This window comes from Macaca thibetana, chromosome 11, assembly GCF_024542745.1.
Source record: "Macaca thibetana thibetana isolate TM-01 chromosome 11, ASM2454274v1, whole genome shotgun sequence".
NCBI classification, from domain to species: domain Eukaryota; kingdom Metazoa; phylum Chordata; class Mammalia; order Primates; family Cercopithecidae; genus Macaca; species Macaca thibetana.
Genome location: NC_065588.1, coordinates 105,362,405 through 105,388,857, shown reverse-complemented (window position 1 = coordinate 105,388,857; position 26,453 = coordinate 105,362,405). Strand labels below are relative to the sequence as shown.

General features: G+C 46.3%; 1 protein-coding gene across 3 annotated transcripts in view; it reads right to left on the bottom strand.

The window, feature by feature from the left end:
• Nucleotides 1–26,453, bottom strand: part of ACACB (acetyl-CoA carboxylase beta) — a 162,990-nt gene that overhangs the window by 20,692 nt on the left and 115,845 nt on the right. For all 3 annotated transcript variants that reach the window (XM_050749626.1, XM_050749628.1, XM_050749627.1), the window contains 14 exons: nucleotides 25,820–25,909; nucleotides 24,043–24,161; nucleotides 18,703–18,840; nucleotides 17,737–17,836; nucleotides 17,539–17,646; nucleotides 16,218–16,274; nucleotides 15,936–15,977; nucleotides 13,871–14,086; nucleotides 11,254–11,409; nucleotides 9,971–10,174; nucleotides 8,663–8,818; nucleotides 2,959–3,081; nucleotides 2,266–2,535; nucleotides 1,011–1,108 (listed from right to left, as the gene is read on the bottom strand). In XM_050749626.1, the coding sequence (XP_050605583.1) occupies nucleotides 1,011–1,108; nucleotides 2,266–2,535; nucleotides 2,959–3,081; nucleotides 8,663–8,818; nucleotides 9,971–10,174; nucleotides 11,254–11,409; nucleotides 13,871–14,086; nucleotides 15,936–15,977; nucleotides 16,218–16,274; nucleotides 17,539–17,646; nucleotides 17,737–17,836; nucleotides 18,703–18,840; nucleotides 24,043–24,161; nucleotides 25,820–25,909 (1,877 nt within the window). The remainder of the gene's footprint in view (nucleotides 1–1,010; nucleotides 1,109–2,265; nucleotides 2,536–2,958; nucleotides 3,082–8,662; nucleotides 8,819–9,970; nucleotides 10,175–11,253; nucleotides 11,410–13,870; nucleotides 14,087–15,935; nucleotides 15,978–16,217; nucleotides 16,275–17,538; nucleotides 17,647–17,736; nucleotides 17,837–18,702; nucleotides 18,841–24,042; nucleotides 24,162–25,819; nucleotides 25,910–26,453) is intronic.

The following is a 26,453-nucleotide window of genomic DNA, read 5'->3' as shown; positions in this document are numbered from 1 at the left end:
GAGGAAGACCCACCCTCAATGTGGGTAGGCACCATCCAATCATCCAGCTGCCAGCGCGGCTAGAAAAAGCAGGCGAAAGAAGGTGGAGTAAGTGGCTTGCTGAGTTTTCTGGCTTTCATCTTTCTCACACTCTGGATGCTTCCTGCCCTCAAACATCAGACTCCAGGTTCTTCAGCCTTTGGACTCTTGGACTTATGCCAGTGGTTTGCCAGGGGCCCTCGGGCCTTTGGCCACTGAAGCCTGCACTGTTGGCTTCCCCACTTTTGAGGCTTTTAGACTCAGACCTAGCCACTACTGGCTTCCTTGCTCCTCAGCTTGCAGACGGCCTATCATGGGACTTCACCTTATGATCGTGTGAGTCAATTCTCCTTAATAAAGTCCCTTTCACATATACATATATCCTACTAGTTCTGTCCCCCTGGAGAACGCTAATACAGCATGCTACAGGTACTGAGAAGGCCTGCAATAAAGATATTTATGAGATCTCATTTAACCCAGTGTTTCCCAAACTCATCTGACTATGGAATTTCCCCCCAACTTATCACTAACATTGCAAAAAAACCCAGTCTGGGAAAATCCTGAATCAGTTAATCCCACTAAGAAAAACATAACTTGTGCTGGAAAAGATAGTCAGCAGCCTTTGAATGCTCTCAAAGAACAGACCTCTCTCTGTCCCACCCATACCTTCCCAGTTTGCCAAGTCACCGCTACATCAGTTTGGTCATAAAAACTGAGCCTGCAGCTCCTAGTAGATTCACAAGAATCCATTCTCATTCTCCCTGCATGAAGTGCTATTTTTGTGAAAGGAGTCACTCATCTTAGAATGACAAGGATGGATTCACCTTGGAGAGTATAACAAATGTTTAAGGCATCAGTGCCCCCAACAGGCATTGGTTCCCATCATACAAACACCACCACCCCACTGGAAAATACCGCCACAAGCCCTGAGGAAAGAAGACAGCTTAAATTAACCACAAGTAAATTAAGGAGCTACCTGATAAGTTATTTACCTGGATTCTCCTCCTTCCTCGATGTGTTTACAGTGGACAGAGTTCAGGGAGCTGATTCTGGTGTAGTCTTGGGGAGTCAGGTACAGGTATTTAAATCCCTTAAAAAATATTTTAGTGAGGCTATGAATCCAGTTCCCTGTACTGAAAGCCACTGTTTTTTTTTTTTTTTAATGTGAACATTGTAGGGATGGATGTTAATAACATGTTAGTAACATGTCAATGACACATTAATACATCTCATGTAAATACCATATTAATAACATCCATAAACTGAAGTTCTGTTTTGAGCTAAGCTCTCCTCTAAGGACCATCTCATTTTTATTTCTTACTGCCAGCACCCCAACATGAAATTTTAATTTTAAAGATACACTGTTTATCCACTGTTTACATACTCTGTATATGTATATATGTTAACAAATATTTTATTGCCACCCCAAAAATTATTTTTCTGTCTTCTTGGGGGTAGTGGGCAATACCACCCCCAGAGAAAGCATGCTCTGAATGGAAAGGATGACTGTCCCCTGTCGTTTCACATCTCAGAAGGCGTGTGTTTCCCCATTCATCTTGCCTTTTACGGCAGCTGGTAGCTACACAACTCCCCGAAGATTTTTTTTTAATTGAGGTGGGGGGTCTCACTCAGTTGCCCAGTCTGGAGTGCAGTGGTATGATGATCACGGCTCGGTGCAGCCTTGAACTCCTGGGCTCCAAGTGATCCTCCCACCTCAACTTCCCAAGTAGCTGGGGCTGACTACGGGCATGCACTATCACGCTCACCTAGTTTTTTAATTAGTAGAGATGACGTCTGGCTATGCTGCCTAGGTTACCTAGGTTGGTCATGAATTCCTGGCTTCAAGCTATCCTCGCACCCAAGCCTCCTGGGTTGCTGGGATGACAGGTGTGAGCCATAATTCTAAGAACACTATGAGGCCAGGGAGTTGACAGTCACCTCTGCATCCTCAGTGCGCACTGCATTCAGGAGCACACAGCATATATCAGCTCAGGGTTTATAGACGTCTTTCATTATTCCCGTAAGGAGCCTTTTTATATCTTTTTTTTCTAATCACCATTCCCATCCCCCCCACAGTGAAATGTTAATATCACTGATATACTGTATGCCTGTTTATACACCACATGTATACCTGTGCTTTATACATAAGTGAGATTTTTTTTCACCTCTTGCAGGTGCTAGCACTCCTATTGAAAATACAGTAGTAGCTGAGCAGAATCACCCTGCCCCGCCAGCTTCACGACGTACTTTGTGGGGGTCTTCTGGGTCCACCCAAGCCACGTGGAACATGTGTTTGATCTCCTCTGCCATGCCAATACGGGCGCCACTGTTGGCTGCCACGTAGATTTTGGGAATGCCCTCTGCCCGGGCCATCTCAGATGCCCGCAGGTACAGAAGGTCCTCCCCAGGGCCAAAGGATCCGATGCGAAAGGTGATATCGTTGCCGATGACGATCATGTCCCGTCCTTCAGGGTACTCCTGGGTCTTAAACCTCATTTTGAAGGCCACCATGCCCACCTGGCAAGGGGATGAATGCACAAGGAAAATGAGTTTGTTTCTCTGGGGGAAAACTTTTTTTTTATTTTAGTTATTATTATTATTTTTGATACAGGGTCTTGCTCTGTTGCCCAGGCCAGAGTACAGTGGTGCAATCATAGCTCATTACAGCCTCAACCTTCTGGGCTTAAGCAATCACCCCTGCCTCAGTCTCTCGAGTAGCTGGGACTATAGGTGTGCACCACCACACCTAGCTAATTTTTAAATTTTATGTAGAGACAGGTTCTCACCATGTAGCCCAGGCTGGTCTTGAACTTCTGACCTCAAGTGATGCACCCACCTTGGCCTCCCAAAGTCCTGGGATTACAGGTGTGAGTTACTGCACCTGGTCCAAAAATATTTTTAAGGGGGCGACTCCAGCCAGGGGCTAGGCTCTGCTGTTACCTCATTTCCACCAGGAAGTCGGTTCATCTCCACCAGCTGGCCCTGAGAGTCCAACACTAATTCAGTGTATGTCAGGATGTCTTTGGGATACTTGTCTGGGGAGCCCCACAGTTTAAAGAGAGCCTGGGGAGAGAAGAGGAAAGAGAAAAAGCTTGAAGTCATCAGTAGGGAGGAACTATCTTTCCCAGATGGAGATGATGTGTCATGATTCCAGGGCGAATTTTGTAGTTCACTCTCTTTTCAAATCATGAAATATTTAAAGCACCCATCCAGTGGCTCTGTCAAGTCTTGATTTTTCCATAGTTGTTTAAGGTATTTGAAAGAAAGACGAGAGATGCGACTGAAGCCCCAGCTCATTCTTCCTCCCACCTCCAACCCACAGGTGACCATTCCCTTGAATTCAGTGCCTACCAGTCCTATGCATGCTTTTTTTCTATTTTCCTTCATCCTGTATGCATACATTGGAAACACACAGTATTATTTTGCACTGCCAACTTTAAATAAATGGTACCACACTGGACACATCCTTCTGCGAATTACTCTTTTTTTTTTTTTCCCCCACTCTTGTTGCCCAGGCTGGAGTGCAATGGCGCGATCTCGGCTCATCGCAACCTCCACCTCCCGGATTCAAGTGATTCTCCTGCCTCAACCTCCTGAGTAGCTGGGATTACAGGGATGCACCACTGCATCCAGCTAATTTTGTATTTTTAGTAGAGATGGGGTTTCTCCATGTTGGTTAGGCTGGTCTCGAACTCACAGCCTCAGGTGATCTACCCACCATGCCCTCCCAAAGTGCTGGGATTACAGGTGTGAGCTACCACACCCAGCTGCAAAATTACTTTTTCTATTTCTCTTTGTTTGAGAGATTTATCCATATTGATAAATTTAACTCTGGTCTGCTGTTCAGATTTCCATTCTCTCTCTTTCTCTCTCTCTCTGTATATATGGAGATATAGATATAGAGACAGACAGACAGCCGGGCGCGGTGGTTCACGCCTGTAATCCAAACACTTCGGGAGGCCGAGGCGAGCAGATCACCTGAGGCCAGGAGTTTGAGACCAGCCTGGCCAACATAGTGAAACCCTGTCTCCACTATAAATTAAAAAATTAGCCAGGCACGGTGGTGCACGCCTGTAATCCCAGCTACTCCAGAGGCTGAGACAGGAGAATCGCTTTGAACCCTGGAGGTGGAGGTTGCAGTGAGCCGAGATCTCGCCACTGTACTCCAGCCTGGGTGACAGAGTGAGACTCTGTCTCAAAAAAAAAAAAAAAAAGATAGATGTGTACACACACACACACACACACACACACACACACACACACACACGTGCATACACCTAGGAGTGGAACTGTAGAATTTCTGGGACACAGGGAATGTGAAGCTTCAACTTCACTGATATTATTGCTCCCAATGTTTTTGAATCCCTTCACAAGCACAGTAAGAACGTATAAGGACTCTTCTGCTCCATATATTGTACAGCATTTGGTCTTGTAAAGTTTTTTTGAGGGTCTTGTTGTGTCACCTAAGCTGGAGTGCAGTGGTGTAGTCATGGCTACACCTCACTGCAGCCTCAAACTCCCAGGTTCAAGTGATCCTCCCATCTCAGCCTCAGTAGCTGGGACTACAGGCATGTGCCACCACACATTTTTTTTAAATTTTTTAAATTTTTTGTAGAGACGGGGCTTTGCCATGTTGCCCAGGCTGGTCTCGAACTCCTGAGCTCAAGCAATCTGCCCACCTCAACCTCCCAAAGTGCTGGGATTACAGGTGTGAGCCACCACACTGGCATGTACAATTTTTTAATGTTTACTCAACTGCTGTGTGTGAAACCATATTGTGGAATTAACCTGTACTTCACTGATTATTACTGAGGTGAGTGCCTTTTAATATGTTTATTAACCATGTGGGTTTCTTTTTGGCAAGCTTTCTGTTTATAACCCCTACCCATATTTTGTATGGTTTTGCTTTCTTTCCTCATTGATTTATAAGCGTTCTATAGATGAGCTACTTCTAATCCCCTGCTGATCATAAGGCACCAAAATGTATTCTCCCAATCTGGGACTTGTCTTTCCTCTTTTGCAGGAACAACTTTTAAGTTTTAATGTAAATTTATGGGTCTTTTCCTGTATAGCTTATGCTTTTCACTGACTCCAGGTGGCTTTAATCCTCTCAAAGTTTATTTTTGTTATTGGATGTGGCAGAGATCGAAGTTTATTTTTTCCAATCAGATAAGCAATTTCCCGAAGATCATCCCCTCATTCACAATCCCACCTCCGCATTTTATCAATATTCTATTTATGAGTGGGTCTGAGTCTAGGCTCCCTGTTCTGTCTAGTTCTGTCACACTACCACACTGTCTTAATTACTGTTGTCTTAAAATAAAGTGATGACATCTGCTAAGATGACTCCTCCTGACTCTGTTCTTATTCAAAATTGTTTTTGCTATTTATGAGCTTTTACTTTTCCATATGAATTTTAGGATCAGCCTCCAAGTTTCACCAGAAAAACTCTGGAATTACATAGAATTTATTAATTTGATAAAAACACAACACTGAATCTTCCCATCATTCGTGAGCATGGTATATCTCTCCATTAATTTAGGCTTAATGTCACTCAATGAAGTTTTAAAATTTCCTCCATAAAGATCTTAATTTTTAATTTTTTCCTAGATAAATTTATAGTCTTGTAAATGGCATTTTTTTCTCCAATTACATTGTGCAATTACTGCTAGTCTATTGCAATTACAAGTGATCTATTGCAATCGCAATTATCGATTGCAATTGATAATAATGCAATTATTTTTTGTACACTGAAATCTTATGTCTAGCAATCTTGCTGTATTCTGTAACTGCTCCTATAGATTCTCTTGCATTTCTTATGGAGACATTTAGATCATCTGCAAAAAAAAAATCATCATTTTGCTTTTTTTCTTTCCTGTCTTTACATTTCATTTCTTTTTCTTGGTTATTGCGTTGTCCAGGAACTCCAGTAAAAAATGTATAACAGAAGCTGCGATAATGGACATTTCTGTCCTGTACTTGTCTTTAAAGAGAATACTTCTAACATTTCACCATTAGATTCTATTAATTTTGGGTTAATATCCTCTGTCAAGATAAATAAATTCTCTTCTATTCTTAGTTTGTTAAAAGATTTTATTATAAATAGATGCTGTCTTGTCAAATATTTTTTACATCTATTAAGATAGTTTTTTCTTAATCTATTAATATGGTAAATACATGAATAGACTTCCTAATGTCAAATCATATAAGACGACACAGGATAAACTCTACTTTGTCTAAACTTGAAAAAAAAAATCATTACTGGATTTCATATGTTCATATTTTATTATTTTTATGACTGTGTTCATAACAAAATAACCAATTTCCCTTTTCCTGAAGTTCCTACCTGGGGTTAATCTTAAGGTAATAACTTGAAAAAATGAGTTAAGAAGCACTCACCTTTTAAAAACTCTCTAAACAATCTAAATACAGAGAGAACTATCTGTTTCCTAAAGGTTTGGTAAAATTGTTATAAAACTATCTGGGCCCAATTTTTAAAAACGACTGATTTCTTTAATGCTTATAAGTATTCAGATCAGATTTTAATTTATTCTATAGCCATTTTTTATGAGATCTATTTTCCTTGGAAAATTTCCACTACATCTAAGTTTTCAAATGTATCAGTCATCCATAGCATTCTGCTTCTTTATCTAAAAAAGAGACAATGGATTTGCTCCTGGTTTAGTCATGTTTCTTCTCTTATGGCTCTTGAGGTCAAAGGCTAAAGGATACAGACAATGACATTCTTAATCATAAGAGTTTCCACTTATTAAGCACCCACTGAATACACATACTTTTCCAACCACCTTATGTGGTAGGTACTGTTATTAACCTTATTTTACAGAAGAGAAAACTGAGGCCCAGAGAGGTGAAGGAACTTGGCTAGGGACAACAGGAAGCAAGGGGACAGATCCAGCATTCGAGCCGAGGCCTGAGTGACTCTAGAGAGCAGCTTTTCCTATTCTTCCGTATCCTCTATGCATGAGGCATGGGCACAGGTAGGAACAGATGCTTCCTGCCTACACTGGAAGGTCCCTGACCTCGGTTTCATGAACGTCATTCACAAAGCAATGGTGGGAAGTGAAGAGACATTCACATCACCAATGTCAGTGGTTCAGGCTCCTTTAAAGTCCCTATGGCATAAATATATAAAGGCATAAAAAATACTTAAAGAAAATGCACCCAAATGTTCTTTCACGCATTGAGGGTGGGAAAATTACATATGAGTAAAATTTTATTTCCTTATTCTTACCTTTCCATAGTTTCCTATGTATACTTTAATCATCAGAAAAACATAACAAAATATTATTTTTTTGTTTTTGAGACAGAGTCTCGCTCTGTCATCAGGGCTGGAGTGCAGTGGCGCCATCTTGGCTCACTGCAGCCTCCACCTCCCAGGTTCAAGCGATTCTCTTGCCTGAGCCTCCCGAGTAGCTGTGACTACAGGTGCCCCCCACCATGCCTGGTTAATTTTTGTATTTTTAGTAGAGATGCGGTTTCACCATGTTGGCCGGGCTGGTCTTAAAACGCCTGACCTCAAATGATCCACCTGCCTCAGCCTCCCAAAGTACTGGGATTACAGTACTTTGTGATCCCAGGTGTGATCACTGTACCCAACCCAAAACATAATTTTTTAAGAGTAGACTAAAAATTACTCAAAGGCAGTGACCCCTCCTCTTTCCTAGAGCTACCTAGACTTCGAATGGTGCCTGGCAAGTAGTAGGTACTTACTAAATGACCATTAAAAAGACCAGAAGGAAACACATCAAAATGTTAAGCAATTTGTCATCAGAGTATGGGAATAGGAATTATTTTTTCTTTATTCCATGCTCCTTTATTTTCTGAAGTTTCTATATCCTATTACTCTTATCATTGGGATAAATTAGTCTTATTTGAAGAAAAATACTATGAAGTAGTTCCCAATATATTAATTTCTTTTTCTTCAGTGAAGACCTTGTTCTTTTTTTTTTTGAAGATGGGGTTTCACTTGGTCACCCAGGCTGAAGTGCAGTGGTGCCATCATGGCCCACTGCAGCCTCGACCTCCCAGGCTCAGGTGATCCTTCCTGCCTCAGCCTTCAGGTAGCTGGGACTACAGGCATGTGCCACCATGCCCGGCTAATTTTTGTATATTTTGTAGAGATGGGGTTCTTCAACTTCTGGGCTCAAGCAATCCTCCCTCCTTGGCCTCCTAAAGTGCATGAGCCTCCGCACCTGGCAAAACCTTGTTCCTTAGACTAGGTTTTTTTGGTTTTTTTTTCCTTTGAGACAGAGTCTCGCATTGTCACCCAGGCTGGAGTGCAGTGGTGCGATTTCGGCTCACTGCAAGCTCTGCCTCCCGGGTTCACACCATTCTCCTGCCTCAGCTTCCAGAGCAGCTGGGACTACAGGCGCCCGCCACCACGCACGGCTAATTTTTCTTTTTTTTTAAGTAGAGACGAGGTTTCACCATGTTAGCCAGGATGGTCCCGATCTGACCTCGTAATCCTCCCGCCTTGGCCTCCCAAAGTACTGAGATTACAGGCGTGAGCCACCGCACCCAGCCTAGACTAGGTCTTTAGAAGGAGAATTAAGGATGGGCTTTGGTTCTGGTGGAATCTGCTGGGAGGACCCGGGTGGTACTGCGTCTGAGCCGCCGGACTTGCCTGTCTGAATATTTCTGGGAAGTCATAGATGTAGGTAGTTCCCAGGGACTGGGCCTGGAATCGCTTGGCCTGGAGCAGATCCTTGGTGACGTAGGGAGTATTGATCAGCATCCCGTGCTGGGGCCCTTGCTTGTTGCCAAAGGAGTGAAACATGATCTGGATCAGAAAGGAAGGAAAACAGAGAGTGAGAGAAAATCACACTACTCCCCCAATTTATTTCTGCCCAGTCCTCAATGAAAATGCAGATGGGGGAAGCAAAGCAGGTCGCATGGCATAACAAAGTGAGTGCCTGCGCTAGGTAAAACTCTCTTCTTCACCACTGTGAAGAACCAGAACAAGAAGGGACAACAGGGGCTGCGGATACACAGTTCCAAAAATACAGCGATCAGGGCATCACATATTCCCAACAAACAGGCGTTCATGGAAACACTGGTGATATCCGAATGTGGTCCATGTTGGTGTGAACAGTCCTGTGCCAATGTCAATTTCCTGTTTTGATCACGTACAATGGTGAAGTTCAACATTAACATTGGGGGAAACTGGGTGAAAATCCTCTGCACTATTTTTTTTCCCTCTGTACTAATTTTGCAACTGCTTGCGAGTCTTCAGTCTTCAATTATTCCAAAATAAAAAGTGCATAGCCAGGCACAGTGGCATGTGCCTATAGTCCCAGCTACTTGGGAGGCTGAGGCCAGAAGATTGCTTGAACTCAGGAGTTCAAGCCCAGTCTTGGCAATATCTCTTTAAAAAATGGCATGTATATATACATATATATTTATGTACACACATATGAATTTAACTGGCAGTCAAAAGAATATTTAATTCACTTTACAAAAGTCCGAGAACATGGTTGGGAAAAGTATTTCCCTAAGTGAACCAATCTAAGGACTGCATTATAGTCAACCATAGCAGTGTACAACTTATCCCAAATACGGCCACATGGCCAGGCGCGGTGACTCATGCCTATAATCCCAGCACTTTGGGAGGTCAAGGTAGGCAGATCACTTGAAGTCAGGAGTTAGAGACCAGCCTGGCCAATATGGTGACACCTCATCTCTATCAAAAATCCAAATATGGCCACAGAATGGATTAAACTTGGAGATTCACTCTCCTTCTTAGGTGAATGAAAAACCAAGATTCAAAGGCTAACATATTTAACATAACACTCAGAGGGGGCTACCCCAACCCAGAATGACAAGGCAGAGAAAGGCAAGACCGCCTCCAAACGCCTTCTTAATCTACAAATGGATGGCCCAAGCAGCCTGCTTCTGCTTTGACTTAGACCCGCATGGCACGAGCCAGCCTTACATTTCCGGATCTGGAGTCAGTCACTTCTTTGTAGAGGCTGATGTCCAGGTAGTAGCCCGACTCATTGGTGATGAACAGGCGGATGGGAACAGCGCTGCCGGTGGTGGTCTGGCGTATGTTGATCTTGACTTCAGCCTGCAGCACGCGGAGTTTCCACAACCGGCTGCCGTAGCGCATAACCATGGAGCGCACGGACTCCTCGATCTGCCCGAAAACACAGCAATTCCAGTTTCAGGGCCCAGACATCCCAAGGACATTTGCAATAGCACTGATACTAATAAGAGGATGAGATATACTGACTGCAAAAACGCCTGGGACATAGTATGTATCCAACAAAAAGTTTAATAACAAGCAACGGCTTTTGCTAAGCGTTTAAAACTCTTTACCTCACTGCGCCCTTGTAAGTACTCAAGAGAGGCGAGCTTTTTTATCCTTCATTGACAGATAAGGAAACTGAGGCTGATAAGTGACTAAGCTAGTACTGCTACGTTATATTATCTTTACACGTCTTTGACTCAAGCCATTGAACTGCTTCCTTCTGGAACTACGTGAACTAGTGAGGCCAGAGCAGCCGCATGGGTTCCCTGAATCCCCCAGACACCAAACGGATGTATCAGAACTTCTCTTTTTAATAATATTATTGTATTAATTATTTTAATAATATTAAATAATAAAATAAAATAAATCATGTAATTTATATATGTTGATATTTTATTATCAATATTAATTTTATTAATAATTTTATTATTTTATTTTTTAATTTTTAAAATTTTTAGTAGAGATGGGGTCTCTCTATGTTGCCCAGGCTTCTCTTAAATTCCTGGGCTCAAGCAATCTACCCACCTCAGCCTCCCAAAGTACTGGGATTACAGGCGGGACTTGTTTCATTCCAGAATCACCACCATAAAAGTCTGTCTGCTCGCGAAGAGCCACCTGACAGGGAACACTCAGCCACAGACCTCACGGTCTCACGCCTCTCCCCACCCACATGCAGTCCCCAGTGCAGCCTGGAACCAGGGAAAAGACAAACGTTTGTTTTGCAAGACATTTTGAGCATCCTTGTCGTCCTTAAAGTAAAGCACTCACGTGCAGGGCATGGCCAAAACATAGCTCTAGAATTGAATGGCAGAAGGTTTGTTCTCCTCCTGCAGCAACCAAGGCTCAAAAAAGCATGGATTCATCCTGGAATCCAGGTCTCGAGTGGCAGGACACAATACCCTGAATCAGCATGGCTCAGAGGGTAAACCCAGAGCCCGGTGAGAGCCCCCCCGCAAAGGCGAGACCTTCAAGGGGTCCATGATGACAGTGGGCACGAAGTTGAGGAAGATGTGGTTGCAGTCGGTGCGCACGCTGGTGTTGTTGAACGCCACCTCCAGCTCGTCCATGGCCTCCAGGAGCAGCCGCTCACCCTCGTTCTGCAGGTACTCGAAGGAGGCTTCCTGCCAAAGGGCGGGAGGGGCAGCAGCTCAGGCCAGGGGTGCAGGTCCACTCCCAACTGGCAGGAAACTCAGCCCCAAAGAGGCAGAGGCAGGAGGAGAACATTCCCCTCCTCCAAAAAGTGTGCCAGGCAAGAACAGCAGAGCCCTGCCTCTTAGAGGCGAAGGGACTGCAAAGCTGTTGAGTGTATTGACATGTGTCCTATTTTCTGCATTCTGACACTTTGACACCTGGGGCCTTGCTGACCCTGGATCACCACCTGCCCTAATTACCCAGGGCCAGATGCCTGAGAACTAGAGACAGCTTCTACACCCCAGGGTCTGCTGAGATGATTCACAGCCAGTCCTAAACCTGTTTACTCAGCCTCACCCTTTTCTTCTCCAGGAAACCACGATCAAGGCTCTCACCCATGTCTTCCGTGTCTTCCCTTCCGTCCCTCTGCTGCCTGACCAACCCCAGAGCCTCCCCATGTGGCCCCGTGGCAGGGACAGCCCCTTCTTCTTGGGAACTGTAAGAAACTGTCTTTTTGATGGCAGTTTTCTCCTGAGCTGTTGGCCTCACCATACCTCAACAATAATAAAACCTATCAAAATAGCTTGACCAGGTGCAATGGCTCACATCTATAATCCCAGCACTTTGGGAGGCCGAGACGGGTGGATCAGTTGAGGTCAGGAGCTCAAGCCAGCCTGGTCAACGTGGTGAAACCCCGTCTCTACTAAAAATACAAAAATTAGCTGGGCATGGTGGTAGGCACCTGTAAACCCAGCTACTCGGGAGGCTGACACAGGAGAATCGCTTGAACCTGGGAGGCAGAGGTTGTAATGAGCTGAGATCGCGCCACTGCATCCAGCCTGGGTGACAAGAGCAAAACTCTGTCTCAAAAAAATAAATAAATAAATAAAACATCTAGTTGACTGAGGTAGCAAAAAACTGCAGGTAGCTTAATATCCATCAACAGGGCTGGGCGCAGTGGCTCACACCTGTAATCCCAGCACTTTGGGAGGCTGAGGTGGGCGGATCACCTGAGGTCAGGAGTTTCAGACCAGCCTGACCAACATGGAGAAACCCTGTCTCTTCTAAAAATACAAAATTAGCTGGGCACTGTGGCACGCACCTGTAGTCCCAGCTATTTGGAAGGCTGAGGCAGGAGAATTGCTTAAACCTGGGGGCGCGGAGGTTGCAGTGAGCCGAGATCGCGCCATTGCACTCCAGCCTGGGCAACGAGAGCAAAACTCCGTCTCAAAATATATATATGTGTGTGTGTGTGTGTGTGTGTGTGTGTATATATATATATACACATCAACAGGGGATTAGTAAAAGAAAAACAAAAAAAAACAATAATTACACACGGTACATTCGTGCAAGGAAATAACATGGGGTGGACCATTCTTTATTAACAAGAAAGAGGTCCACAAGTAACTGACCAATTAAAGAATAACATATTCAAATGATCTGTCCACTCTGAGCTCTGATCTGCAACTTATGCCTACAACTCTAGGTTTTAGGGATGGGATTATGTCTAGAAACAGTCAACAATTGAGCTGGCCCCTCAGTGACAGGATTTTGGGTCCATGCACTAGAGGTTCTTAAAAACAGTTTTCAGTCTTATTTAAAATTTTCACAATATAATCATGGATTTCTTTTCTTTTCTTTCTTTCTTTCTTTCTTTCTTTCTTTTCTTTTCTTTTCTTTTCTTTTCTTTTCTTTTCTTTTCTTTCTTTCTTTCTTTCTTTCTTTCTTTCTTTCTTTCTTTCTTTCTTTCTTTCTTTTTCTTTCTTTCTTTCTTTCTTTCTTTCTTTCTTTCTTTTTTTTCTTTTTTTTTTTTTTTTTTTTGTGAGAGGATCTCGCTGTATCCCCCAGGCTGAAGTACAGTGGCTCCATCTCAGCTCACTGCCACCTCCACCTCCCGGGTTCAAGCAATTCTCATGCCTCAGCCTCCCGAGTAGCTGGAATTACAGGTGTATGCCACCATGCCCAGGTAATTTTTGTATTTTTAGTAGACACGGGGTTTCACCATGTTGGCCAGGCTGGTTTTGAACTCCTGACCTCAGGTGATCCACCCACCTCAGCCTCCCAAAGTACTGAGATTACAGGCATGGGCCACTGTGCCCAGCCATGAATTAGTTTTCTAAATGCAAGAAACAATGGAAAATGATCACTCAGTTGGAAAATATAAGAAATTCCCTGCACACACCAGTATTTTTCTATCCTGAAATTTTCTTCTCATGCACAGAGATCCACATAATACAAGAAACAGATCCAAGTGCCACCAGCCTGGACGTGATCACAGGCCACTTTGCTGTCCGCCTCCTGCCCTGGACTGGAACATCACAAGGGCAGGACCCTGGGTGTCTGGTGTACTCTGCATCCCCAGTGTGCAGCCCAGGCCCCAGCACAGAGCAGGAGTGTAAGGAAGGGAGGGCCAGGTTCTGAGAGAGGAAGAAATGGTCTGCGACGTCTTACCTTTGTAATCAGGTCTGAGTGCCTGATGATGGCGCGGATGAAGAACCTATGGTCCGTCACTTCCGCCCCTTCCTTCACCTTGGCAGCACCCAGGTAAAGGTGCATCTTGTGGTTGGCACAGGGCACGGCGGTCAGATCGAAGTTACGCATCCGGCTGAGCTCCAGTTGGAAGGCCAGGGCAGGCTCCAAGTGACGGTAAATGCGATCTTCTGCAAACTGTAGGCGGACCAGAGAGAGAAGACAGACACACATACACAGTTTGACATTGGAGCTGCGTGTCTGCTTGGTCCACGCCCTACTCTGCAGACCCCTGGTGTCCATGGGTTTGGCATTCAGGAATGCAGCATTCATGATGTCCCTTAATTGTAAGCTGCGCCCAGGGCTCCAGATATTTGGGGTTTTGCTAAGATCTGAGGAGAACTACAGGCACTGCAAGCCTGGTGTGCTGGGTGCAGCGCTGGCTCCTGAGGGAGCCTAGCTAGTCCGTATCACCTGCCAGCGTGACCAGGCTGTTCTCCATCTGTCACAGCCTGTGGCAATTCTTGTGAAGCCACTAACCCCTGGTTTCTTGGTGGAAATTGGTTTCCAAAAAGAAAACAACTGACAGTACTGGAAACTAAACTGAAAAAAAAAATGAAGACTTTAAGAAAAGGATGGGTCTTAGCTAGAAAAATAAAGCTTTGGATAAATTAAAATGCAAAATGCTGAATTTGGTGGGGTCTTGAATCAGTGCTGGGAATAAACCTACCTGTTCTGCAACAGGGATTGGTGAACATTTTCTTAAATGGCCAGAGAGTAAATGTTTTAAGCTGATGGATCATACGGGCTCTGTCACAACTACTCAATTCTGCTACTGTTAGAGTGAAAGCCAGAGCAGACAATGTGGAATCAAATGGGTGTGGCCATGTTCCAATAAAACTTTGTTTGTAAAAACAGGCAGCTAGCTGGTCTGCAAGAGAGTTTGCCAACCACTGTTCCAGAAGAGCATAAGAAAAAGAGTTTGGAAAAAAATGTCTTACTGAGTACATCAGCAAGTACTGAAATTATTCAAGCAAGACAGAAACCTGTAGTGAGGCTAAAAGGGCAAGATTCTCAGGTCTGAGGGCCATGCAGGGAACAGAGGGCTCTCAGTGGAAATACAATCCCAGAGGAAGACTGCAGTCTACACAAAAGTTGCTACATTCTTGAATATGGGGATGCCTGAAGGACTGCAGACTTTATTCTTCATGAATATCAAAGATGCCAGGGAGCTGGGAGGCACAGTGGCATGTGCCTATAGTCCCAGCTACTTGGGAGGCTGAAGCAAGAGGATCACTTGAGCCTATAAGTTTGAGTCCAGCCTGGGCAACATAGTGAGACCCTATCTCTTTTTTTTTCTTTTCTTTTTTTTTTTGAGACAGAGTCTCACTCTGTCACCCAGGCTGGAGTGCAATGGCATCATCTTGGCTCACTGAAACCTCAACTTCCCAGGTTCAAGCAATCCTCCCACCTCAGCCTCCCAAGTAGCTGGGACCACAGGCTTGCACCACAATGCCAGGCTGATTTTTTTTTTTTTTTTTTTTTTTTTTTTTTGAGAGGGAGTCTCGCTCTGTCGCCCAGACTGGAGTGCAGTGGCCGGATCTCAGCTCACTGCAAGCTCCGCCTCCCGGGTTTATGCCATTCTCCTGCCTCAGCCTCCCGAGTAGCTGGGACTACAGGCGCCCGCCACTTCGCCCGGCTAGTTTTTTTTTTTGTATTTTTTAGTAGAGACGGGGTTTCACTGTGTTAGCCAGGATGGTCTCGATCTCCTGACCTCATGATCCGCCCGTCTCGGCCTCCCAAAGTGCTGGGATTACAGGCTTGAGCCACCGCGCCCGGCCTGATTTTTTAATGTTTTTGTAGAAACAGGGTCTCACTATGTAACCCAGGCTGGTCTAGAACTCCTGAGCTCAAGCAAACCTCCTGCCTCAGCCTCCCAAAGTGCTAGGATTATGGGCATCAGCCACCATGCCCGGGCCCCATCCCATCGCTTAAAAAATTAAAAAAGATGCCAGAGAAGAGAAAACATCATTACTTTTGGCCATACCTCATCTCTTGCTCTGAATGTGAAAAACTTGGGAAATTCTTTCTGCAAAAAGAAATCCACACACAAGACAATTAAATCAAGCAAGATGCATTGAAATATTTACATACTTATTTAGTGATTGTAAATGATTACATTCACTTCTAGAATGAATCATTTGGAAATCCTTCTGTTTTCTAATGATTGATCTCTTTCACCCAAATCTACAAAATAAATATCAAATAAATGGCACACACCAAGGCTTGGAGAATGGAAAAGACTCACAGGGATGAACTGTGAACTAACCTCTTGGGCAATCAGGAATGTGATTCGTCGGAGTCCGTAATCCACAAGGATATTTTTCTGCATTAAAAACCAAAGACACAACGGAATATTATTTGGCCATAAAAAGAACTGAAGTATTGCTGCATGTTACCACACAGATGAACTGGTAAACATTATGCTAAGTGGAAGATGTCAATCATAAGAGACCTCCTGTGGTCTGATTCCATTTATATGAAACGTCCAGAAGAGGCAAATCTACAGAGACAGAAAGTAGATGAGTGGTTGCCTGGGGCTGTGGTGGGGAGAGGGTTTTGGGTCGGGGACAGAGGGGAGTGACTGCTAACAGGTACAGGGTTTTTCTATGGAGTGATAAGAATGTCCTAAAATTGATTCTGGTGATGGTTGTGCAACCTGGTGAATATACTAAAAATATACTAAATTGTACACTTTTTTTCTTATTTCTTCTTAAAAAAAAAAAAAAAAACGGGACACATGTGCAGAACGTGCAGGCTTGTTACACAGGTATCTATGTGCCATGGTGGTTTGCCACACCTACTGACCTGTCCTCTGAGTTCCCTCCCCTCGCCCCCCACCCCATGACAGGCTCTGGTGTGTGATGTTCCCCTCCCTGTGCCCATGTGTTCTCAGTGTTCAGCTCCCACTTACAGGTGAGAACATTTAGTATTTGGTTTTCTGTTCCTGTGCTAGTTTGCTGAGGATGATGGCTTCCAGCTTCATCCATGTCCCTGCAAAGGACATGATCTCATTCCTTTTTATGGCTGAACATTGCACACTTTAAATGGGTGAATTGTGTAGTATGTCAATGATGTCTCAATAAAGCTGTTATTTAAAAGATAATTTAAAAATATCACATTGTATATTGTAAATATATATAATTTTTTTTGAGACAGGGTCTTGCTCTGTCCCCCAGGCTGGAATACCACAGGCTTACAGAGCAACCTGCTGTTATTGGCACACTTGGTCATCGATCTAAGTAGCCATTTTAAAACTGCCATTTTCTGGATTATTCCAACAAAAACATGCCCAGAAAATCTCCCAACTATTTATTGGGTGTGCCCTCTGTACCTGGGACTGGCTAAGTCGTGAATATACCTTGTCATCGAATCACTGCAACACCATGAGTGAGAGAAATGCTCCCCCCACGTTCAGCCACATCTGCCCAAGGTCGCCAGCTATGAGGCGAGCAGAGCTAGAGTGGGAAGCCAGGTCTGTGGCTCTGAAGTGCTCAGCAGGTCTGCCTCCCCAGGGGCCGCCTCAACGAGCCTAGCCCCTCCTCCTTCTCCAAGAACCCCCACCAAAACCAGAGCCTTGCCCAGAGTACCTTGGACTGTACGAACGTCTGTAAAATCGGCACCAGTGCCTCATCCTCCAGGTGGTCTGCACACTGGATGGACACATTCAGAATGTGGATGGGGTCTTCTCTGAGGCTCTGAGAGGGAGAAGCAAGGGGTAGGGCTGGAAAGCCTGGGGGCCACGGCCCACCCGCTCCCTAGGTTGCTCCCCAGGCTTAGACGCTTACCTTGCAGTCATCCTCGGAGTACAGGGAGGTGCGGGCCTCGCTGAAGAGGGGGGTGTCTTTGGGCACGTTGGCGAAGCAAGAGATGACTTCATCAAAATTTCTGGGGGTGCGGGTAGAGAGGGAGGGCTGAGGGGCTGCTGACCCATGGGGATGAGGTCAAGCTTCCAAGCCAGGCAGCAGGGAGCGCCAGCCCCTCCCAGTTTCCCAGCCAACACCCTTTGATCTTATCCAACTCTCCAGAGCTCAGGAGGTTCCCGTCTACTTTGTCCAAAGCACCCGTGAGGGGGTCCTTCCCAAAACGGAAGAATGAAACTAAGTGATCTGTGATCAGGAATACAGGGAAGGATTCCAACGCTTTCGGGCATCAGCTGGGCTTGGATTAACTCTTGGCTCCCATTTTTACTGGCTGGGAGATCCTAGAAACCTCATCTCACCCCTGAGTCAAAGAAAGATAATAAGAGTAATCCCAATGACTCATGAGGCTGTTGTGAAAATTCCACAAGATACTCCAAGCACAAAGCAAAACACATGGTGAAGGGCTGAAAACAGACCAGTACAGTAACTATCGAGAGCTAACATTTAGTCACTATTCTATCTGCATACCAATTCTACTTTAAATATGTTATTTCACACATATTCTCTCATTTAATCCTCATGGCGTCCCTGTGAAGTGGGTCCTTTATCATTCCCATTTTACAGATGAGAAAGCGAAGGTATAGAGAGGTTAAATATTTTGCTCAGTCTCTCAGTTAGAAAGCACAGAGCCAGAATTCAAACCAGCAAGCTGACATGCAGGCTCACACTCTTGGCTACGATGCTATTATTATTCTGTTGTTATTGACGCGCTGTGCCATGTGTCTGGGTCTCTCCCACCCCATCTGTCCAGTGAATGGTTGGGGGGATTCAAGGGAAGCCTGCCCAGCCCCCATGCTCAGGGTGTTTGGGAGACCGGGCCACACTGGGTACCTGGTGAAGTCCTCGAATCTCCTGAAGGCTACCATGGCCCCCATGCGCTGGCACAGTGGGGAGAAGCCGCTGTCCATGAAGAGCTCTGTGCTGTGCCTCAGCAGGTCAGGGTTGGGGATGCTGATGGGCACGGTCATCCTGTAGGGTGATGGCAAGTGGGGGATGAGGCAGCTGCTTGCAGACCCAACGCTACGAGCTGTTCCTGCTCCTGAAGCTTCAGTGAGCTGGACCAGATTTAGAGCTCTTCCAAAGCGGGGCTTAAAATGGGCAGGGGATAAGACAATGGCTGGGGCCGGGGCCTGAGGAAGGTCTCATCTGATCCCTCAGGACCTAGTGAAGAGTAAGAGCTCAACAAATGTAGGAATCAATGATGCATGCATGAGAGTCCAGTCCCAACACAGTCCCAAGGGGAGCCCGAAGTGCTGAACTTGACCACAGAGAAGAAATACTCCCAGCATCAATTTCTCCTGGAGAAATCCACCAGCCCCAGGCAGCCGGTGAGGGAGTCAGGTTGTTCCTGACAGACACTCCAGTCCTCTGCTCCCTCTAATCCCTCCCCTCCATCAAACTTGTCCTTGAGACAAAGTCAGCAGCCTTCTGGAGTTTAGACGATGATGCTCCCAGAACTGGCTGCTCACCAGCAGCAAACCTCAATGGGCCACCTGAGGTTGTCAGAATTGGGCCTTGGAATCAGCTACCGGAGAGGTAATCATATGGTGTGCAGGAAGTCAACACAGCAGGCCCCACACTGCTCTTCTGAGAAAGGAGACCTGCTTGCCCTTGGCTGGCATCTGGGAACTTGGACTTGGGGAAGGTTCCTATCATTCCCTGAAGGTGACAAGGGTGGCTCACTGCGCCTCACCCGTTTGCACAAACAGTGTGGTTTATGCTGAACACCTGCTTTCTTCTGCAAGCCTGAGATTTTGATGCAGGGCAGAGGGTGGTGTGACCAGCCACCAATCCCTGGTGCAGAGCTGGAAGACAACCCTTCACTTGTGTTGTCACAACTCCTTGCTGGGGGAATGAAGTGCGCCCTGCATGAGTCCACTGGGAGAGGACCCTGGCAGCGCACTTGCTTTCCTCTGGACTTCACCCTGATGCCTTCTGCCTTGGCTAACCGCTCGGTATCCTTGCCCCCTAATGAGTCAGTGCTATGAGCATGACCACGTCCTGAGACCTGTGAGTTCTTCTAGGCAATGATCGAACCTGGGGGTGCTTTTGGGGATCCTGACACAGGTGTGTGCATTCCTGTTGGGTGCTCTGAAATCATGATCATGGCCCCTCTGCTCCCCGACAGCTCAATCCAGGGGTCACAAACTTGCAGTGGCAGTGTGGCTGAATGCCGCTCACAGAATGACTTTGGGCCATGCAGCATTTTAATAACATACATGAATTAACATGCATTCATGTATTCATTTAACATGAACCACCTGTCCCTATTGAAAAATGGAAGGACTTCAGGTCAAAAAAAAAAAAGTAGATTTCCTGCTTCTGCTGGAAAAAAACAATGAGACGTCTGGTTGTGATGGTCAGTTTCCTGCAGGGCAACAGTGGGGAGAGCTAGGACAGCAGCCCCATAGCAGGGGGATGTAGCCAGTTCCCACCCAGCGCAGAGGTCCAGGCTGCAGCTGGCACAAAGCCCTGCCAACCTCTCACCTGACCTTCCCTTGGGTCTTGGTGACCTAAAGCACCACGTGCCTGGCCCTACACACACAAGTGTTGAGGGCCAAGCTGGGCCGTCTTGGGGGTAGACTTTATTCCTCATGGCTCTTTACGGAGGCATCAAAGGGCTGGGTGGTGGGGGCACCCACAGGCAAGGTCTCTTCACAGGCCCAAAATACATTTCTGGCACTGACAGCAATTGTGAGAATCTTAGATGGCGAGGAATCCCCAGGGTCCTCAATGTCTCTCTGGGTCAAAAAAGGACCCTGTGCCCATACTGAAAATCACAACCGATAACCTGGATATACATGTAGATCACAAGGCATGACCCACAGCCCTCAGAAGAGCCGCCCTTCCCTTCCTAACAGGGCTGAATTGCTGAGACAATAAGATCAAAAGAGAAGGCCAGGCACAGGGACTTGCGCCTATAATCCCAGCACTTTGGGAGGCTGAGGCAGGAGGATCACTTGAATCCAGGAGTTCAAGACCAACCCGGGCCACATAATGAGACCCCTATCTATGCAAAAAGAATATTTTTAAAGAATTAGCCAGGTGCGGTGGCGCAAGCCTGTAGTCCCAGCTACACAGGGAGCTGAGATGGGAGGATCACTTGAGCCCAGGAGTTCAAGGCTGCAGTGAGCTATGATCATGCCACCGCTCTCCAGCCTGTTTAGACTCTGTCTCTAAACAACCAAACAAAAAAATCAAAAGAGAAAAGAATTCCTTCTCAGGAGTAGACAGCTACAAAATATCTTATACCACCACTGCTCCCCAAATCCCCAGAATGACCCCAGGCTGCAAGCAGTCAGTCCCCTTTCTCTCAATGGGGTAAAATGTCACAATCCTATTTTTGGAAATTAGAAGGGTAAAAACAAATAACTAGGAAAGGCAGTGCCTCCTGGGGAAGCCCCCTTGTCTTCATCCAAAACATGGCAGCATCTTTCTTCTTAAAACCAACAGGAAAAGAAAGTTAGCTTAAAAATCCCAAGAGGCCAGAAAAATCCCTGCTTCACCAAAGCATGAACCCTATTGCCTGTACAGATCTGATCAACCGAACTCCCAAATCACAGTGACATCACTGCAGCCATAGGCAAGGCCTTAGGCACCCCCATAAGAACCAAAACCAGAGGGGCGAGGGAGCGTGAGAGAGAACGCTTTGAATCCCAGGGAGACATAATTACTTTAAGAGAAGGTATCGCACTCTACCTGACCTAAATGGCATTAATACTTTGGGTCCTGAAACAAGATGGATTGAAAAAAAGACTGTGAGTGAGGAACTCAGACACATCTGCTATTCTTAGGTGAGCCAGGCATGGTGGTGCCTGTAATCCCATCACTTTGGGAGGCCGAGGTGCACAGATCATTTGAGGTCAGGAGTTCCAGACCAACCTGGTCAACACGGTGAAACCCCATCTCTACTAAAAATACAAAAAAAACTATTGGGGCTTGGTGGTGCATGTCTATGGTCCCAGCTACTTGGGAGGCTGAGACAGGAGAATCGCTTGAACCCAGCAGGCGGAGGCTGCAGTGAGCTGAGATCGCGCCATTGCACTCCAGCCTGGGTGACAGAGTGAGACTCCATCTCAAAAAAATTTAAAAAAAGATATTCTCAGGTGAGAACACTGAGGGGATCTACTGAACTACAGCTCTTGGACAGCAGACTACAGTGGGCACAGACAGGACAGTGTGGGTGCCTCCGCACCTGGCTCAGAGGGCTGCTGAAGGCTGTGGAAAGGAATTGGAGGTGAGAGTGTGGCCTGGGCTCAAATTCCCACTCCACATGTACGAGCAGCTCAGCCTAGGTCAGGTGATGGCCCTGGGCCCCCATCTGTAAAACGAGGATGAGAACACATTTTTGGCTGACAGAGGATAAGAACTGAATAAAATAAGAGTGTGGACTAGGCACCATGGCTCACGCCTATAATCCTAGCATTTTGGGAGGCAGAGGCAGATGGATCACCTGAGGTCAGGCGTTCAAGACCAGCCTGGCTAACATGATGAAACCCCATCCCTACTAAAAATATAAAAATTAGCCAAGCATGGTGGTGCGTGCCTGTAGTCCCAGCTACTCGGGAGGCTGAGGCAGGAGAATCGCTTGAATCTGGGAGCTGAGATTGTGCCACTGCACTCCAGCTTGGGCAACAGTGCGAGAGTCCATCTCAAAAAAAAAAAGAAAAGAAAAAAAAGAGTGTGGGAGCGCTGAGCAGAGTGCCCAGGCCAATGGCATGCCACTAGATGGCAATAACAGAGTTAGTCATGGTCATCCCCGGGATCACTCACAGTCAACAACTTGCTTTGTGCCAGGCACTGTCTAAAATGCTACCTGTGCCTATCTCATGACTCTTCCCAATGGCTTGGGTGGCACTGTCCACTAGAACTTTCTACTATGACAGAATGTTCTAGAACTCCACTATCACATAATATGGCAGTCATGAGCCACACGGTATGACTGAGAAGCTGAATTCTTTTTTTTTTTTTTTTTTTGAGATAGAGTCTCGCTCTGTCACCCAGGCTGGAGTGCAGTGGCACAATCTCGGCTCACTGCAACCTCTGCTTCCCAGGTTTAAGCGATTCTCGTCCCTCAGCCTCCTGAGTAACCTGGGATTACAGGGGTGTGCCACCACGCCTGGCTAATTTTTATATTTTTAGTAGAAATGGGGTTTCACCGAGGTGGCCAGGCCGGTGTTGAACTCCTGGCCTCAAGTTCCTGATCTGCCCCTTTCACCCCTCCGAAGTGCTAGGATTACAGGTGTGGGCTACTATGGCTGGCTCATTTGCATTCTTTGTTTTTTCTCTTTTTTTTTTTTTTTTGAGATGGACTCTTGTTCTGTCACCCAGGCTGGAGTGCAGTGGCACAATCTCAGCTCACTGCAACCTCCGCCTCCCGGGTTCAAGCAGTTCTCCCTCAGCCTCCCGAGTAGCTGGGATTACGGGTGCATGTCACCATACCAGGCTAATTTTTGTATTTTTTTTTCAGCAGAGATGGGGTTTCACCATGTTGGCCAGGCTGGTCTTGAACTACCGACCTTGTGATCCACCCACCTAGGCCTCCCAAAGTGCTGGGATTACAGGTGTGAGTCACTGCGCCTGGCCTCTTTTTTTTTTTTTTTTTTTTTTTTTTTTTTGCTTTTTTTGAGACAGAGTCTTGCTTCTTCACCCGGGCTGGAGTGCAGTGGGGAAATGTCAGCTCACTGACTCACTCCACCTCCCGGTTCAAGTGATCCTCCTGCCTCAGCCTCCCCAGTAGCTGGGATTACAGGCATGTGCCACCACACCCGGCTAATTTTTGTATTTTTAGTAGAGACAGGGTTTCACTATATTGGCCAGGTTGGTCTGGAACTCCTGACCTCAAGTGATCTGCCCGCCTCAGCCTCCCAAAGTGCTGGGATTACAGGCGTGAGCCAGCATGCCCAGCGCATGTGCATTCATGTTAATGTAAATAGGCACACATGGCTACTGTACTGAACAGTGCAGGTGTAGGAGGTGGGCTCTGCATTATCACCATGTTAGAGGGGAGAAAAATGGCACTGCAGGGAGCTCCCAGAGGGGAAGCGCTTATCGCTGATGTCTCCCCAGCAGCGTGCCCAAACACACTTGCCAGGTCGTTCCAGAGACAGGACGACAGAGGTCAGGGAGAACAGAAACACAGGCCATCCCTGGGTGTGTCTCATTCCATACCGGTTTGGGTGGGAGGAGGGCAGCATGAACTGGAATTCTACCACGCAGGTGCCGTCCGGGAGCTGCCGGTGCTGCAGGCTGTTTAACTCATAGGCGATGTAGCCCCTCCGCACGTAAACCTGACAAGGCAGAAGCACACGGACGTTCTCTTAGGGGGCACTGCAGAGTGTCCTCAAAAGCTGAGGGCACTTACAGGGAAGGGGTACCAGAAATGACCTCTAAAAGGTCTATCTCTAGCAGGCCGGGTACAGTGGCTCACGCCTGCAAAAATTAGCTGGGCGTGTTGGAAAAACAAAACAAATCAACAAAAAACCCCAAAAGCATCCTAGAAAAATCTCTAATTGACACAAATAGTATTTAGCACTTTAAAAAGTCACTATAAGCCAAGCATGGTGGCATGCACCCATAGTCCCAGCTACTGGGGAGGCTGAGGCAGGAGGATTGCTTGAGCCTAGAAGTTCAACTCCAGCCTGGGCAACATGGCAAGACCTGTCTCTAACAAAACAAAAACTGTTTTTAAAGTAACTACAGAAGAGGTGTATTAGGTCTCACTGTCAGAAACAAAGAGCGAGGCCTGAGAAAGATTCTTCCAGAGGTGAAACCCATAGAAGGATAAAAGCTGCAGGCCCAGGAGACCCTGTGGCTGTAACACGCTAACAAGCCCAAGATGGTCTCCATGAAGACCCAGTAAACCTTCTCACTGTGTGACTCACAGGCTCCCAAGGATGCAGAAGAGAAAGTGGGGGCAACAGGGGACTGAGACTGAGCTCAGAAGGTAAAGAGTATTGGAAAAACTACTGCCAGCAAAGCAGTCCCAGGTAAGAGGCCCATGTTTAAAACACAAGACATCATCTCATATTTTCTTAAAAGGATTCTAAAAGGGCAGATTTACTGGGAGGCTGAGGCAGGCGGATCACTTGAGGTCAGGAGCTCCAGACCTGCCTGGCCAACACGGTAAAACCCTGTCTCTACTAACAATACAAAAATTAGCCAGGTGCGGTGGTGCACCCCTGTAGGCCCAGCTACTGGGGAGGCTGAGGAAGGAGAATCACTTGAAACCGGGAGGCAGAGGCTGCAGTGAGCTGAGATAGTGCCACTGTACTCCACCCTAGGCACCAGAGCGAGTCTCAAAATAATAATCATAATAAAAGAGCTGATTTAAAACTCCGATTTCCTGGAACCAACACACCACCTCTTGGTTCCTGAATTCAAGAAGACCTGAATTGTTGCTCCCAGGAGTAAGACCACCTGGATCACCTGGCTCTAATCTGGGTTTTGCTACCATCCACGCCCTTCTACCTCATCACTTGGGGGGCAGGGGGTTCACCTTAAGTTGTCACCTGGGTTCCTCTAGCTCTGGCGGTTCCAAGCAGAAAAGTCTTTCAAAGGTATTTAATGCACGTGAGTCAGAAAGTTTAGATGAGGTGCCTCAGACTTGGCTCTCAGGGATTAGTATCTAATGTGCCCTGCCTGGAAGAGGCTGGAATGACACATGAGACAGCAGTGGTGACTAGCATGGAATCTGGAATGAGACAGACCCAATAATGCAAAACCTGGTTCTGCCACTTTCTAGCTGTGTGATGTTGCATAAGTCGCTTCACCTCTCTGAGCCTCAGTTCCTTCCTCTGTAAGATGGGACTATTAACATACCTACCTTGTATAGAAAAGGATAGGATCACATTCACAAGGCGTGTGGCCTAGGGTCAGGTGCATGGTGGCGGAAGTGAACAGCAGAACTGGCACGGTCAGTGCTGTTCTCTGGGCCTCTCCTACTTACCTCCAAGGATGCCATGCACACGACTTTGTTAGCGTGATAGAAGAAAGCAGGCAGGACGTCGAAGATGGTTGTTTCTGAAATTATTAACTTCTATGGGAAATGAAAAGGGGAAACAAGGAAAAGTAAATGTAAACAAGTTTCAGGTTTTTCTTTGTTTTTGTTTATTTGAGATAAGCTGGAGTGCAGTGGTGTGATCATAGCTCACTGCAGCCTCAAACTCCCAGCCTGAAGTGATCCTCCCACCTCAGCCTCTTGAGTAGATGGGACTACAGCGTGCACCAACATGCCTGGCTCTTTTTTTGTTTGTTTGTTTGTTTGTATGTTTTGTAGAGACAGGGTCTCACTATGTTGCCCAGGCTGGCCTCAAATTCCTGGGCTCAAGTGATCCTCCAGTCTTGGCCTCCCGAGTGCTGGTATTACAGGCATGAGCCATCTGCGCCCAGTCAGTGAGTAAGTTTTTTAATCACCAGTCTGATGAGTGGGGGCGGTAGAAACAGGGAGAAGTCATGCTTCGACCACTAAAAGCAATCAGTGCCCTGCAGTGCACTGGGTTCCTCCCGTTTAATCACGGGAGAGCTGACAGTGAAGAACTCTGGGATGATGGCACCTGGGACAGGTCTCCCAACAGGCACTG